General features: G+C 34.0%; 1 protein-coding gene across 1 annotated transcript in view; it reads left to right on the top strand.

The window, feature by feature from the left end:
* Positions 1 to 16,345, top strand: part of RALYL (RALY RNA binding protein like) — an 875,975-nt gene that overhangs the window by 660,672 nt on the left and 198,958 nt on the right. The window contains exon 3 of the mRNA XM_024126995.2: positions 14,539 to 14,614. Within this exon, the coding sequence (XP_023982763.1) occupies positions 14,539 to 14,614 (76 nt within the window). The remainder of the gene's footprint in view (positions 1 to 14,538; positions 14,615 to 16,345) is intronic.

Below are 16,345 nucleotides of genomic sequence, written 5' to 3'. Positions count from 1 at the left end.
TAAATAGTTGTATTTTGTACCAGAATGAAGTGAAATTGAGAAACCCTGTGGCTGTATGACATCTACATTTGCTGAGACAGTCAAAAGGATGTTAAGACATTTTGGACAAGTTTTATCTTATAAAAATATGTCAAGAAAAGTACTCTGTTGAATAGAAGTAAAAAGACAGTACCTATGAAAATATTTGGGCTAATATATTTACACATATCAATGTAAATATAGAATTGAGAATATTTTCCACTTATAATTAACTCTGATCTTATTTTCCTCAGCACCTATAAAAGTATTTTCTCAATTAAAATATTATATTTGCAAAGCAGAATCATTTGAAAGTGTCAATAATTTCAAAACTATTAAAGGTAAAATGCAATTTTGAAGATCTGAGAAATTCTATGAAAATTTTTAAATAGAATAATTGAAAAATAAATTTTACAGAAAAATGTAAGTGACAAAATATGAGAGGCTAAGCCAAATAAAATGATCAAAGCAACATGGGAAATTACTCAGTTATGTTATTTTTATTTCAGATAATAAACCTAAATTTGTGTTAGTTTTGTTTTATTCTAAACATATTTATTAAAAGAATTTGTAAAAATCACTTTTGATTGCCAGTCTTTTCTTAAACCAGTGATATAATAAGCCAACTTGTTGATCAATTAAATTTTCAAAATTATACAATTTTAATAATTTTATTTCCCTATTCACACTCAAAAATGACCAATTTAGATACTAAATTGTATGGTCACTCTAACTATAACATTTCATGACTACTTTTTACCTTCAACAGCCATGTTGAGTCCTGGAATTTCAGATAATACATTCACTAATTCATTGCATTAAGTTATTCATGCATTCGACAAACACTTATTAAGCCCCATCTATTAGCCAAATATTCTAAGTTCTTTGAATATATTTGTGAACAAAACAGACAAAGATCCCTGACTCATGGAGCCAACATTTTAGCATGGGGGTGGGCGGTGGTTCCTCTAGCAACAAACAATAGACATAAATAAATTGTATCACATATTTGCAGGTGATAAGTATGTTGGAAAACAAAAATGAAAGCAGGGTAATGGGGATTCTGAATGTGAGAAGTGTAGGGAAATGAAGTGTCACAACATTAAACAGGTAAGAAAGGTGACATTTAGGCAAAGATTTGAAGGGATTGGGGGAGTTCATCATGGGATTATCTATGGGGAGAGGAAGCTGGGATAGAGGAATCAGCTAAAACAAAGGGCAGGGATGTACCTGACCTGCTTGAAAAACAACAAGGAGACCAGTATAGCGGGAGAAGAGAATTCTGGGGAGTGTAGTGGAATATGAGGTGTGGAGGGCAAGAGAGGGAATGAGTCTGGATAGAGAGAGAGTAAGATACAGGTGGAATAATGTTTTTTTGAAATATCACTTTTTATTTTTTTCTTTTTATTGTCTTCTTTGCAAAAGCATAAGCACCATGAAGAGGGTACAATTTTCTCTTGTCAGCATCTATGTAACCTAGGCTTACCATAGTGTTTTACCCTATAAATGAGTGAGCTCACATTTTTGGTGTCTAGAAAAGTATTGTTTATGAGTTACTCCTAGAACTACATGATTTAAAAAATGCTCAAACTTGACTAACCTATAACAATTTTTAGCGAAGCTGATGGAAGTACAGGCCTCAGAGGATATTTTAATCTAAATTGCCTTCAAAAATAAATCATGACAATACAACAAATTAAAAATATATTTTGATACATATGGCAAAAAAAGATTTATGCTTCAATGTGAACTTTCTGAAAATTGAAGAAAATGATATCAATATACATAGAAGAAAACCATCATATAATGGCTCAGTAAATGTACTTAACTTCCAATAACGAAAATGGCAATATTCTTGGTGGGGGAAGAAAATTGAAGGCAGGATGTATGTTTAAATACCTGTGAACTGAAGATATATAAAAGACTGAAACAACGTAAATACTTTATCAATGACTTTTAAGCTAGTGACAGAAATAATGATTGAGAACTAGACTTAGAGTTAGAAAAGAGAGTCCTTTCCAAGCTGTGCTATCAAATGGTCGTATGGTCTGGGTAAACCACTCTATCCTTCATGTCTAAACTTTTTTATAATAAAAAGACATGCTTGCCTCTTTAAAAAAAAATCTATAATTTATTGTGCTGGTGTGGCTGTTTTGTTTTGGTTGTTTACTCTCGTGAGGGGTGACAAAGTCATTTTAGTATTATGAAAATTTGTGCAGCTTCTGATCAGAAGCTCTGAATTCCAACTTCACTTCTGCTACTATATGACCCTTAAAAGTCTTTTAATCCTTTCCAAAATTTCCTTTCATTTAGAATTGTATTCACTATCTGTTCTGACACTTAAGGTCAGTGATGTATAGACAACAATCTGAATCAGAAGCATACAGAGTTGGTAAGGATGCCATAATGTCACCAAATATCTTTTTACAAAGCCTTCCTGTTGGTGGTAGAACATTCGAAGAAATAAGTAAATAATGCAGAACACTGATGTTTATACTATAATATGATTCATAAAATTATTTTTGCAGTTTCATTTTCTGATGAGGGCAACACATCACAAAGCATTTAGTAAAAGGCATCTGATATGAGAAATTTCAGTTCTGCAAAAGGGTATGTATTTTCCTAGAATCTCCTTGGGATGATACTGATTTCCTTCCAGGTGGGATAATTTTATCCTCTAAATATTTTTTCTTAATAATATCAAGATTTTTTTATCTGATTAAATCTCATGTGTTCTTTTCTTTATCTTAGCTTGGCTTTGTTATTCAATATCAGATAAACCATATCTTTCTGCTTTTGATGAAGGATCTTAGATTCTTTGCATTAGCTTGATTTCTTGCTCTGTCCTTCATGTTTGCATTGTCAATCAAAGAGTTCTTTGAAATTTTGTTTTCTCGTGGAATTTTAACAGTAAGATTTAATTTAATAGATTTCTACTTTATACATGCTCATGGAGACTTTATGAAAGATTCATCATTTTATTTTAATAAATGAAATTATGAAATATTTTGGTGGTTTTCCACTAAATTATATGTCTTGCCAAAAGCAATAGATTTATTTTTAATTGAAAAGTCAAACTTTATCTATAGAACAAGATGTTTGGAGTGAGAACTCCTGAGCTCAGAGTCTTGGCACCACTACTTATTAGTTAAGTTACTTTGTGCAAAAACCCATACTTTCTCAACTTCACTTTGTATAAGTGGGAGTTGACAATAGGACCCATGGCCCAAGATTGTTGTGATGATTATTTTTTAATGTGTGTGAAAATGTGATCAACTGTTAAATGATATACAAATACTAGCAACTACTATCATCATCAAAGATGAGGTTAGAGTAGCATTATTACATTCTAAGTCTTTAGACAAGCATTTTTCAAGTTTCTTCACTAAAGGCACTGTTTTTATGCTCAGAATTCTTATTACACTCTTTTCAAAACAGTTAAAAAATAAAGTTCTTAAAATATAATTGAAGGAAGGGATTTAAGCTAAATATATTATATAGCCATGTGTCTCAAACTTCAATGTGCATAGCAATCACCCGGGTGTCTTGTTAAAATGCAGATTCTGATTCATTAGGTCTGGGGTGAAACCTGGATTCTGCATTTCTAACAGCTTCCTACATGATACAGATTCTGCTTGTCTGCCAACCAAAATTTGAGTATCAGAGTTGTATACTACTCTCCACATAAAATGCTTTTAACTACCTAACATTAGCTTTGGCATTTCATCATATTTATGAATTATAAAATGCATACCATTGTAGCGTTGGTGTTTTAAACACTGAATACAAAGCCACCACAAAAAGGACCTGAGAAAATAAGTTCATATATACACATATGGAAAGAGAGACATTAGAAAAGGAAGAAAACAAAAAGAAGCAATGCTCAAATCTTGGGGTCTACTTCACTGATTGAGGTCTGAGCTCCTAAAGAAATTGATAATCTAGACTCTCTGTTCATTGAATTTTACTTTCCTTACAGAATATTTTTTCCCCAAGTATGAAACTAAATAAACTCTTGGGATGCAAAGAAATTAATAGTGTTAAGTCTATGCATTTATAATGAACATATGGCTAGGATTATTTTTCACTAGGTATTTTTATATTAATTATAATAGTTGTCTCCACTATTGATGTCAATAGATCGTTAGATGTATTTATAAAAATTGTTAATCGAGGTTCTAAATATATTCATGATGCTGCTGGAACATTTATCCAAATTTTGTATTTTATTCATTTGGTTTCTAGAGGTTTTATCTCTTAATAAAACATGTTGTTCTTCATTTTTACCTATGTGGAGATTTGTAGATATGGTCGTGGAATGTAAAAATGCATTCTTCAAAAAATTTATTCAAGATTACATGAGATAAAATGATAGAAAAAAATCATCCAAGTTGAAAGTTTTAAGAATTAAGTAAATTCCAGTTTGATGATTGTTACCATTTGGTTTTTGCTTTACACCTGTTTGAAAATATGTTTGTGTTCTCTGTTAAATTACTTTAAACTAGACATTTATTAAACACGCACCAAAGCCACAAAGTTTCATCTAGTTTCATGGCTACTTATGCTTCAAGGCAAATCAAAGGTATTTTGACAATTAGCTAGTGGAAGTTTCAATGGGAACAACAAAGTTAAACAAAAAAAAAGAACAGAAACAAGCTGAGGTTTTTGCAGAGTTTGCTGATAGATGTGGGTTTATGAAACTACTAACATTATAACGTGTTTTGGGAGAAAACCACTTCATTTACCAACAATGGACACTTAAGGGCATTCTCAGCAATAGAAGACAGGGCAGCACGTTCACAAAGTACAAAGTCTACATCTCTATTATGGCATTCACCACATTTACTATGGTTAGCTGCAGGTTTACCTTTCTCTGCGATATCCTGGGAACAGAAACAGCATTTATATGTATTTATCCAATACTTAGCACAGTATCTGGTGCATTCTGTATGTTCACTAATGATTTGATCAATGAAAGTGAAAGATTTGTATCATCTCTATTTTCTTCATAATATTACCATTATGTAATAGACATAAATAAAAATGGGCATTCAAGTATACATGTCCAATTTTTTTACTTCAGTTTCTATTGGGAAGAATTCAGTTTGGATCTAAATAAGTCACATACAATGATCAGACTTACCAGTTAATTAACAATAAGTTCAAGTTTCCATTTTTATTTGTCCTTGCAGACCAAGCCTGGGAGCATTACAGTATTTTCTGGTAACAAATGGGAATCTGGCCAACCAGTGATCTTTGCATTAGCATTCTAATAACCAGAGACCAGTGTGCCATAGTGCTGTGTCAGAACAAATTTGTGAAACTACATCCAAAGGCTCATTAAAATGGTCACAATTCAGTGACTGCCCAGTGAAATTAGACTACAGTTTCATTCCCATAACAGAGAATATTTTAACATACTATTAAGGACATATTTCAAATATTAAAACTAGCTTTGATTCTGTGAAGGGAAAGGCAACAAGATTAGAAAGCCATTTACTTTTGTGCAAAATTGGTTCCACTCTCAGATTTAGGCTTAAAATGCTTCAAATGGTCATATTTTAGAACATATACTTGCCTCTCCAAGTCTGGTACATTTTTTCTCTTAGAGTGAAAGCACTTCTGGACAGCTCTATCAAACCACAGGGTTGTGAATCTACATGGCCAAGAAATCTCAAGCAGCTCAGTTGAAAGTCAAATGTGTTTCCCCCACTGCTGCCAGACAAATCTCCCTACAGCATTTCTCTAATCATACATCTTCCCCCATGATGCCAAAATTCCTGGGGACTCAGAATATATTACTTTATAGGCTGCTTTCCACAGCCAAGCCAGATTTAAGTGGCATAAAAAATGTGGCATCCAAAGTCTGGTTAAGAGCAATGAGATAGTAGGGAAAGTTCTAGAACATGAGTCTGGTGCAGCTCCAGTCCAACTCTCAATCATCTCCTGCAGGGCAGGGGCAGGGTACCCCCTTTCCTACTAGTTCAGCGCCTGGCACATGGGCTGTTCTCAGTAATAAAGATTGCTGTAGTGAAATGAGTTGATGATATTTTTATGAAAGCCATTTAATTTCTCAGTATCACAAACATCTATATACATGACATGGGAATAATGATTCCTGTTCTACTTATCTCACAGGATTGTTCTGAGGATTTAAACTAATAATAACTGCAAAAGCACTTTTTAGTGGTATGGTGCTTATACTAAGATAATGTATGGTTTTATGCATTCACTTGTCAAACATAACAGACTATTTTCTTTATTTCCTCAATTTTTATTCAATGGAACAGTAATGAGTCCCTAAATCTTCCAAATGTGAAGGATAAAAAACTGAATGACTTTTCCTGGCAGTCTATATGCCATAGCTGAATTATTTAAACTTTTATTTAAACCTGGGGAAGGAAACAAAACAAAAACTCCCAAGAATAAAGATATTATTTTTAATTAATTTCTTTAGAAAAATATTTCTTTTCATTTTTTTCTCCATCTAAAAAATAACACTGGTAATGTGGATGCCTTATTATACTGTAAGTTAGACGTCACTTCAATATCAAGGCTTGGGCTTCCCTGGTGGCGCAGTGGTTGAGAATCCGCCTGCCGATGCAGGGGACACAGGTTCGTGCCCCAGTCCGGGAAGATCCCACATGCTGCGGAGCGGCTGGGCCCGTGAGCCATGGCCGCTGAGCCTGCGAGTCCGGAGCCTGTGCTCCGCAACAGGAGAGGCCACAACAGTGAGAGGTCCGCGTACCGCTAAAAAAAAAAAAAAAAAAAAAAAAAATATCAAGGCTAAATTTCTCTAGAAATAACAGATGCCAGCAGGGATAACTAGTGGTAAAGCTAAGTAGCAAGTATTTGTTTATTGTAGCAGTATAAATGATGTGTAATTTAAGACATTAAATTAGCTTTTCAAAAGAGGATATTCCAAATTGAATACATGGCAAAGAAATAAATGTGAAATATTTTTCTAAACATTTCAGTGTACCTCATAAACCAGTGTTCTGGGGTCACTCTGTTTTGCTGGATGTTAACAGGTGTGCTATCCAAAAAATACTTGCTTTCTCTCTCTTTCATATATATATATATGAAAGCATTTGAGTTAAACATAACTGAATGTTTCTGTTTCCAGAATCTTTTCTTTTAATATGCATTACAAATACCTGAGAAAGGGATACATTATTGCATTTTTACCAAATTTATTTTACTGTGACTTATTTATTTGGCAACATTCTTATTAACACCTTCTAAAACATTGTTTAGATAAATACCACTTTAGGAAATGTTCTGACAAAGTGTGTTTTAGCTGGACACACTATAACCCATGCAAGGACACACCTGGCTTGTATGAATTTAGTTAACCAATGGATCCCTTGAGCACCTACTGTATAAACAGCCCTGTGCAGGATGCTAACTAAATGGCATAAGATGTTGAGTGAAGTTATGACTGCCTTTTAGAAGTTCAAAGTCAAAGGGAACAAGCACTCAGTGCTGTGGGAACGATGTAATGAAGTAAAATGGGAGTACAAAGAGGGAGAGTCACGTCTGTTTGGGTGTAGAATTGGAGGTATCTTCCCAAGAGTCAAAAGCACAAAATAATTGAATGCTTTTACTATCATCTTTAGTAGTACCCTAACAAGAATTGGTCAAATAAATATACTTGCAGGTGTTGGGTATCCTTTTCAAGGGTGATGCTTTGGAACAGTACCTGTCTCCACTTGCCCCATCTCATTTACCTCAAATCAGAATAGGTTCAGCTTGTTGACTTTTTTTCAGTTCTGTGACTTTATAGTTATTTCTATCATGGTATTGACTTCACTTATTTAGTTTAAAAATAAAGAAGAAAAGAAAATTGATTAAATTTTAGAGAGTTTAATATACTTTACGTAATTTACTGTGAAAAGGTAGCTAGTAGCCCAACAGGATATTTTTCAATTATTTGAATCTGAAGTTTAATATTAGACGGATAATTTGAGTACATTTTAATTTTTTCCTCAGACTTTTTCATGCTCACTTGAAATATTGAAACTTCAAAATAGATACAGGGTCTGTCCTATAAGCCTCATGGTTGGTTCTTACAGAGGCTCATAATGTCATATGAGAAAATTCAAATACTTCATCTCTCTTCATGTGGAGGTCTGCTGTCTCCAGTCATCTCCTAGTAATGGGTAAAGCTTTAGCTCCCTTCTGCTGTATTCCTATGCCTGGACAGATTTGGGGGAGTTCCTCTACACAGGTGTGATGTCTAGTCAACCTGTTACCAACCAGGGCTCTTGACCTCCTTAATCAACAGAATTTGATCAGAGGCCAGACAGGAAATTCAGGCAAAGCTTTATTGGGCCTCCTGCTGCAGCAGGGGAGGAAAAAGAACAAACAGGTTCCCTAGCTTGCTCGCTTGCCCGGGGTGGGGGTGGGATGGGGAGGGGTTGGGGCGGGGCGAGCTGCTTACTTATATGGGGTGAAGGTAGGGGTGTGTCCAGGGTTAAGGCCACAGGGGTGGCTTAGGGGGTTTGTCCACTCCTTTCTTTATGTCGTGTTCAAGGGCATGTGCAGTACCCTGCTTTTGCTCCTGACGCCCTGCTTTTGCTTCCAGCTCTGCAGAAGTGGCAGTTGGTCTTTTTGGTCCTTTTGGTCTCTTTGTGTCTTGTTGTCCAGAATTTGCCCCAATTCCGCTTGCGCGCAATTATTTTTAGTCTCTTACAGTTTCTTTGTATTTTGTTGCTTGAGGAGACGTTTGTCCAGGTGCAAATATTGCAGCACTGAGGCAAAGAGTCCCAGCTCCCAGCCTGTCTCAGACCCAAACAAAAACTCTTCAAGAGACTTCTTTCTAATGGTGCTTATCTAGTTTTACCAACCCCTCTATGAGAATAGATTCTAATACTCAAATAATAGAGTCCACCAACTTGGTATATAGGTTACATCTATAGGTATTTCTGCATAACAAGTAGGAATCTAACTAGGAGTTTTTTTGCCCATCTCAAAAGAATTTGCTAAGAATGATTAAACTTACATCCTTTCTTGAGGATAGTATAAGTTTTCTAAATATTAGTATTTAGTATGAATCTGTATGCAAACTCAGGAATTTAAGAAATAACACTTTAATTTTTGTATCTCAACATTTTACTCCAAAGTCCCTATCTTGTGAGAGTGGCAGAAAATTCAACCTTGGTCATTCTTCCTGTTGTCTTGCCTGTGGGTGACTTGCACAGTGCCAGGACAATCAGGGAAGAAAGTCTCAGGAGGTCTCTCTGTAGCTGACCAAAAAGTTCAATGTTAAGAGGCCATTTACACTGCTTGTAGGCTTCCTTCAAGGCCAACAGCTCTTGAGATTTGAGAACCTGAGCCTTGGCTTCAAATAAGCTGAGTTGTTCCAAAAACACAATTAAATCTTGTATTTATAAAGTTCAATACAAAGGAAATACTCATTCATCAAGACCCTGGTAACGCTTCATGTTCACTGATTAACTGAGCTCACTGTCCCCTGTCCCTTCTCCCCTGTCTACATCCAACCTCTCTCACCTCATCCCCGTCCACTAATACCAGGTTATGGATGATCTTCACTATAGCAGGGTAAAATATATAAATTTGCATATTTAGCATACATTTATGCTTATATATAAACATTCAAAGGAAATTTATGCATTTGAACACTATTCAGTGTCTGCAAGGACCAAAGATTTTCTGTATTTTCTATTACCTTTGAACAGATGCTGATGTCTGGAAATACTGAGTTTAGCAACTTTCCATAGAAGGCTTTCCATTGTATGTATTCGCTGTCAAACTCAGAACCACTGACTACATATTATTTAAAAAATGGATGTTACAATACTTGTGTTGATAGACTTAAATCTCAAGGTTTTTTATTTACTTAGAATATTTTTATGTTTTCAGTTCAAAAGTAATGGAGTCTAAGCTAGAAACACACATATTGTGTCTTATGATATTTCATGGACATGTACCCTCTAGCATCACTGTGGAGCTTATAAAAATAATAGAAATCTTCATTTGTTTCTCTCATTTTCTTTGTTCCAACTCTGTCATATCTGAAAAGTTTAGAGAGCCTAGATCTTTGTTGGACCCTATTCCAAATTATACAAGTCAGTGTCTTTATAATTCATTCTCAGGACTGTCCTCAACTCAGAATCCAAAATTATTTCCCACTCAAATCAGATGTAAAGTTCTAATTGGAGTCTCTGACAGTCTTCTCACATCCACTAATCCTCCTCCTAACTGCTCTTCTTTTCTTCTAGTTTCCCACTCACAATCTCTGCTGAAACCCTTGTTCACCAAAATCCACTGGCTCTGATCTGAATATTTATCAACACACACCTTACCATCTTTGTTACTAATATTTTTGTAATCATTTATCATTTACTATCAAATTAAGAATTGTGCATATATATTGCATTTAAATATATAAATAAAAAATAAATGTGTATATATAATTTATGTATATATATATTTATATACAATAAAATTTGTAATGTATTTGTTATACAAAATGATGCTATATTGTAAACTTACTTTCCTACTATCCAGTTTAAGAAATAGTACATTATGATTAACTTCAAAGTCCCTCAGATGTCCTTCCCAAGTCCCACACACTTATCTGCCCCTTTAGAGGTAACATTCATCTTGAATTCATTGCTTATTTCTGCTTGCTTTTCTTAGTTTTATTACCTGTTTTCATTCCTATGCAACATATTGTTAAATTTGTATTTTTATTAACATAAAAGGACTCAGTCTGTCAGTTTTTCCATGATATTATTTTTTGCTCAGTGTCACATTCCTTGAGATTCATCAATGCATCAGTGTTTTTGCCAATGGCTCTAAGTTTCTCTCTCTCTCTCTCTCTCTCTTTCTCTCTCTCTTCTGCTTTATAGTATTCCATTGTGTAAATATATCAAAATTCATTTATCCAGTTACCTGCCAATGGATATTTGTGCTTTTCCCTGATTTTTTCCTATCTTATTGTACTGCAATAAACATTCTTGTACTTATCTTAAGGTACACACATTCAAGAGTTTCTATAGGGGCATGCCTCCTGGTTCATAGGGTTTAAGCATTTTAAGTTTATTATAAACTATCAAATTATTTTCCAAAATAGTTGTACTAATTTGTTTGTACCTGCAATGTATACATGTGCGAGTTGCTCACCAAAACCTCACCAACTCATGATATTGTCAGACCTTGTAAACTGTTGTAAATCCAATGGGTATCAGTTGTACATCATCGTGTTTTCATTTGCACTTACCATTACTACTGAGATTGAGAATCTTTTCATGTGTTTATTCAGCATTCATATTTCTCCTTCTGTAAAGTGCCTTTACTAGTTTTTGCCCAGTTTCCTATTTGGTGGTTTGTCTCTGTTCCTGTTAGATGAATTAATATATATTCCAAAAACAAATCCTTTGTCAAGGATTCCTTCATCCAATTTGTGCCTTTTCTTTTCATTTTTTTTAATATGACTTTGGATGGGCAGAAATTCTTAATTTTAACATAGTAGAATTTATCATTCTTATATTCTAAGGCTAGTGCTTTTTATGTCTTGTTTAAGATTATCCTTCCATACTCTGATCTCATAAATATATTCTACTATATTTCCTCCTAAAAGTTTTATATTTTTGCCTCTAACATTTAGGTTTTTAATCCAATAAGTAATTTATTTTTCTGTGTGATGTAAGTTAGAGGTCCAATTTCATATGTGTCGTTGCAACTTAGCTTTTACCCATTGATCTGCTGTGCCAGCTTTATCATAATTCAAGTATCCATATATGTGTATGTCAGTTGGGGGGTTCTGTACTCAGTTCCATTTGTTCATTTTCTTTGTACCAAAACTGTAGTCTTAATTACTACAGCTTAAAAATAAATCTTGGTAAGGTAAGTTTGCCAATTTTTTTTTCTCATGTATATCATGGCTATTTTTATGTTTTGCTCTATCATATAAATTTTAGAATCAACTTGTCAAACTCCACACAGACACAAAAAGAGTATTTGGGGATTTTATTGAAAATACATAGAATCAATAAATCAACTTGGGGAGAAATGAAATATTTATTATATCAAGTCTTCCAATTTCTCTTTTTCTGTAAGGTAACTGTAAAATCTCCATAAACAGTTTTATAATTTTCTCCATAAACATCTTTCAAATTTTATAATGTATTTATCCCTAGGTACATTACTTTTATGCTATATAAATGGCATCTTTAAAATTATATATTTAAATATGTATTGCTATGTAGAGATATGCAATTAAATTTTGTATATTGACTTTAACTCCAACAAACTTACTAAACTCTCATATTAATTGTAGTAATTTGTGGATGCTTTGGAGTTTTTATGTGGACCCACATATTATCAGCAATTATGACAGTTTCATTTCTTCTTTCCCATTTCTGATGTTGTTTTCCTGTCTTACTTCACTGACTACAATATCCAGTACAAGGTTATATAGAGTTGGTGATAGTGAATGCCTTTTTTTTTAAACATCTTTATTGGAGTATAATTGCTTTACCATGGTGTGTTAGTTTCTGCTGTATAACAAAGTGAATCAGCTATATGTGTACATATATCCCCATATATCTCCTCCCTCTTGTGTCTCCTTCCCACCCTCCCTATCCCACCCTTCTAGGTGGACATAAAGCACCTGGCTGATGTCCCTGTGCTATGTGGCTTTTAAATCCTTTGATCTTAAAGAAAATTGCCCCGTGTCTCACTATTAAGTATGTTATTTACTATGGATTTTATATAGATACTCTTTGGGAGGTGAAAGAAGTTTCCTTCTCTTCTTAGTTAAGGATTTTCCCACATATGGATGTTGAATTAGATGAGCATATGTTTCCTATCCTTTAATGTGGGCACTGTCTCCTGTCCCCTCTGATCCAAAGGGAAATGAAAACTAAAACTCAAGTTCTGGCTTCTACAAATGTCTTCAAAGACCAAGCCAGGTTCAGTGTTCCATTTCCATCTGACTTGCTATGTCCACTCAGATGTAGGCTTCCGTGAATGCCTTACTTTCCTGTTAGCCCAATGTGTTTTTTAAAAGAGATATATTATGCCATTTGCAGCAACATGGTTGTACTTAGAAACTGTCATACTGAGTAAAGTAAGTCAGACAAAGACAAGTATATGATATCGCTTATATGCAGAATCTAAAAAATATGGTACAAATGAACCAATTTACAAAACATAAATAGAGTCACAGACATAGAAAACAAACTTATGGTTACCAAGAGGGAAAGGGGGGAGAGATACATTGGCAGATTGGGATTGATATGTACACACTACTATTTATAAAAGATGACTAACAAGAACCTACTGTATAGCACCGGGAACTCAATACTCTATAATGACCTATATGGGAATAGAATCCAAAAAGAGTGGATATGTATATATATATATATATATATATATATATAAAATTGATTCACTTTACTGTACAGCAGAAACTAACATAACATTGTAAATAAACTATACACCAATAAAAATTAAATTAAAAAGAGATGACATTGTATTTCATCTAGACATTTTCGTTGTTTTTACTGATGGGTGGCTCATCCATCCCCAGACAGCATATTTAGTCCCCTGTGCAAGAAATAGAACTTTGCCTTTCTTTTCTATCAGAATAATGTCTTCACTTCTTTCAAAGTTTTCTTGAAGTTCACCTCCTTTAGATTTTCTTTTTTATCATCGTCTTAAAATTTTAACTTTATTAAATCAAATTGTTTATGCCATTTTCCAAACCTTTACCACCCAACCTCATAACAGTTTTACACACTTTTTTTTAGATTAAGATTGGTCAATTATTCGCAAATACACTTTTGTCATGTACTTAAGCATCTTCTTGTCTTCTCTTAGAGACTTTATTATAGTTTTAGTTCATGAAGACAAGAGATGTGCTCTTTATTCCTTCTGATCACTCCAGAACTCTGCAACTGCACATCCCAGTTGCTGAGTGCATTTTGTTGTTTCCTCAGTAAACCTGGTATGTTTTACAGTTCCACCCTTCTAACACTCGGAGAAGATATCACAAAGAAAATATAACAATTCCCCTTAGGAACAAAGCTTTATTCCACGATAATGTCTATATAAACTGAGACGTTCCTGGCAAAACGCCAAATCAGTAGGATATCTCATTCTCTCTCTCTGTCTCTCACTCTTTCTATTTTTAGTAAGAATTCCTGATCCCCCACCTTGTTCAACATTTTTTTTCATAGTACTTTTCACCTTCAGATATGTTATATAGATTTCTTATTTGTTATGTTTGTGGTTTAATATCTATCTCTCAAGCCCCCTCCCCATAGAAGATAAGTCCCATGAGGGCATGGATCTAACCTGTTTTGTGCATGATGTATCTCAAACAGTGCCTGGCCTAGAGGAGGTGCTCAAAAAATACTTGTGAATGAATGAACGGCATATAACATTTGCATAGGCAAATGACAAAAATAAAAATACAACTTCATGATTTACTTTTCTCAGAAGGTTTAATATTTTCTTAATAAGTACTATTTTATTTTATGCTTTCAGATATCAACATGGCAGGAGAACCTAAACCATACAGACCAAAACTTGGAAATAAGAGGCCCCTTTCTGCACTTTATAGGTAAGTAAGCAAACACTATTTTATGATATGTAGTAGTGAAAAATTCTTGCAACTTTAAAAAGCAATATAACCTATAAGGAATCAAATATTTTGAAGAGCAATTCTAACTGGCATGAAGTACAACAAAGTGCTGGTGGCCAACATATAAATATATCAAGCAGCATTGACAGCGATCTTGCCTAACCTTTTCATTTTTGCTTAAACAACCTTTCTACAAGATATTCCTCTAATAAAATCTAATAAAAATCTCTCATGACTCTACCTAGCAGGTGGTGGAAAGGTTAATATTTGTTAACTACTGCATGCCATGTACTACACGTATTTTACATATGTTATTTAATTTAATTTAATTTTCACAGCAATCCTGCAATGTAGATATTGCTACTCTCATCTTACATATCAAGAGCCTGATATTCAGTTTCTTAGAGATCTTTCCTAGGTCACACCACTGGTAAATGATGGCACCAATACTCAAACTCATGCTTTCTGATGCCATGCCCTGAATTCTTTCCAACAGATCATTCATCCTCTTTGTTACAAAGGACATGTTCATTTCATCTCCATTTCACCAAAAAACAAATGCAATCCTTCTCTTTTCTAGAGAGGCATTAACAATTCCTTTAAACTTTCCTCATATATTTGAATCTGAGTCAACTTAACACTCTGGTCTTTCTCCTCTACATGCCCCAGTTTATCAGTGTGTATGACTATAATCTCAATTCCAGGTAGATGGAGTAGACTATACTTAGCATCTTTATTGTTCTATATATACTTCTATTAGGTTGCGGAAAATTCAGTTGATTTGGAGAAGATATCAAGATTAAACTCATGGAAATTTTGGTTCCTTTAAAAACAGCAACTTAAAACAAAAATAGTGCTCTGCTTCTAAGCCATATGTCCCACTTCATGTAGTTTTGCCATTGTTTTTTGTAATCTAAGTGCTGACTTTGCATCTCTCTCTGTTAAATTCCTTTTTGTTAGACTTAGCCAATTGTTCCAGGCTATTGAGATCTCCTATCATCCAATTTATTTGGTCCTGTCCCAGATATATAATCTTCATTCTGTCAGTGTCTACATCCAAACAGCTAATGTAAGTGCTGAGCAAGGCCCCCTTTTTCCTGATGTCATTTGGATAAAGGAGAATTGAGTTATACATATTGAAATTGATTATATTCTGATATAGTATAGCAAAAAGAGTGCTCAAAAGATAGTTTGGAGTTGTTTCCTTGTCTTTGTTCTCAGAAAATTAGAAACTCTCCTTTTCAGCCACTCACAGCTTCATTTCTCGGGCTATAAAATAAAAGGGTCAGAACTTGATGAGTTCTAAGGTCCTTTTCAAGCCTAATGTTCCAGGATTCTCGAATGGATGACCATCAGCGATCTTAAAAAATACATTGGAAATATATCTTAATTGCTGTTTTCACTTTGGCTGTGTATATTTATTTAATTTTAATAAAAAATTTTATATAAAAATGGAAAGCTTCAGGACTTAACAATTGTTGATAATTGATCATAAGGCAGTATTAATGTTAAAGGTCAGAGATGAAGTCAACAAAAGGCAAATGATGCTTTCTGTACCTTGTTTGAGGTAAAGGACAATGTTTAAAAAACTGAGAAATGCAAATAATTTTTGATCAGATTGATTTTAAAATGTATGCATAGAGCTGCAGCTAATGCAGAACGTTTGAAAAGTCATAATTTCAATTATTACCAGAAGACGATGTCAGTGGC

This window comes from Physeter macrocephalus, chromosome 15 (genome assembly GCF_002837175.3).
Source record: "Physeter macrocephalus isolate SW-GA chromosome 15, ASM283717v5, whole genome shotgun sequence".
NCBI classification, from domain to species: domain Eukaryota; kingdom Metazoa; phylum Chordata; class Mammalia; order Artiodactyla; family Physeteridae; genus Physeter; species Physeter macrocephalus.
Note: the sequence above shows the minus strand (reverse complement) of the source record. Positions and strands in the feature narration are given on the sequence as shown.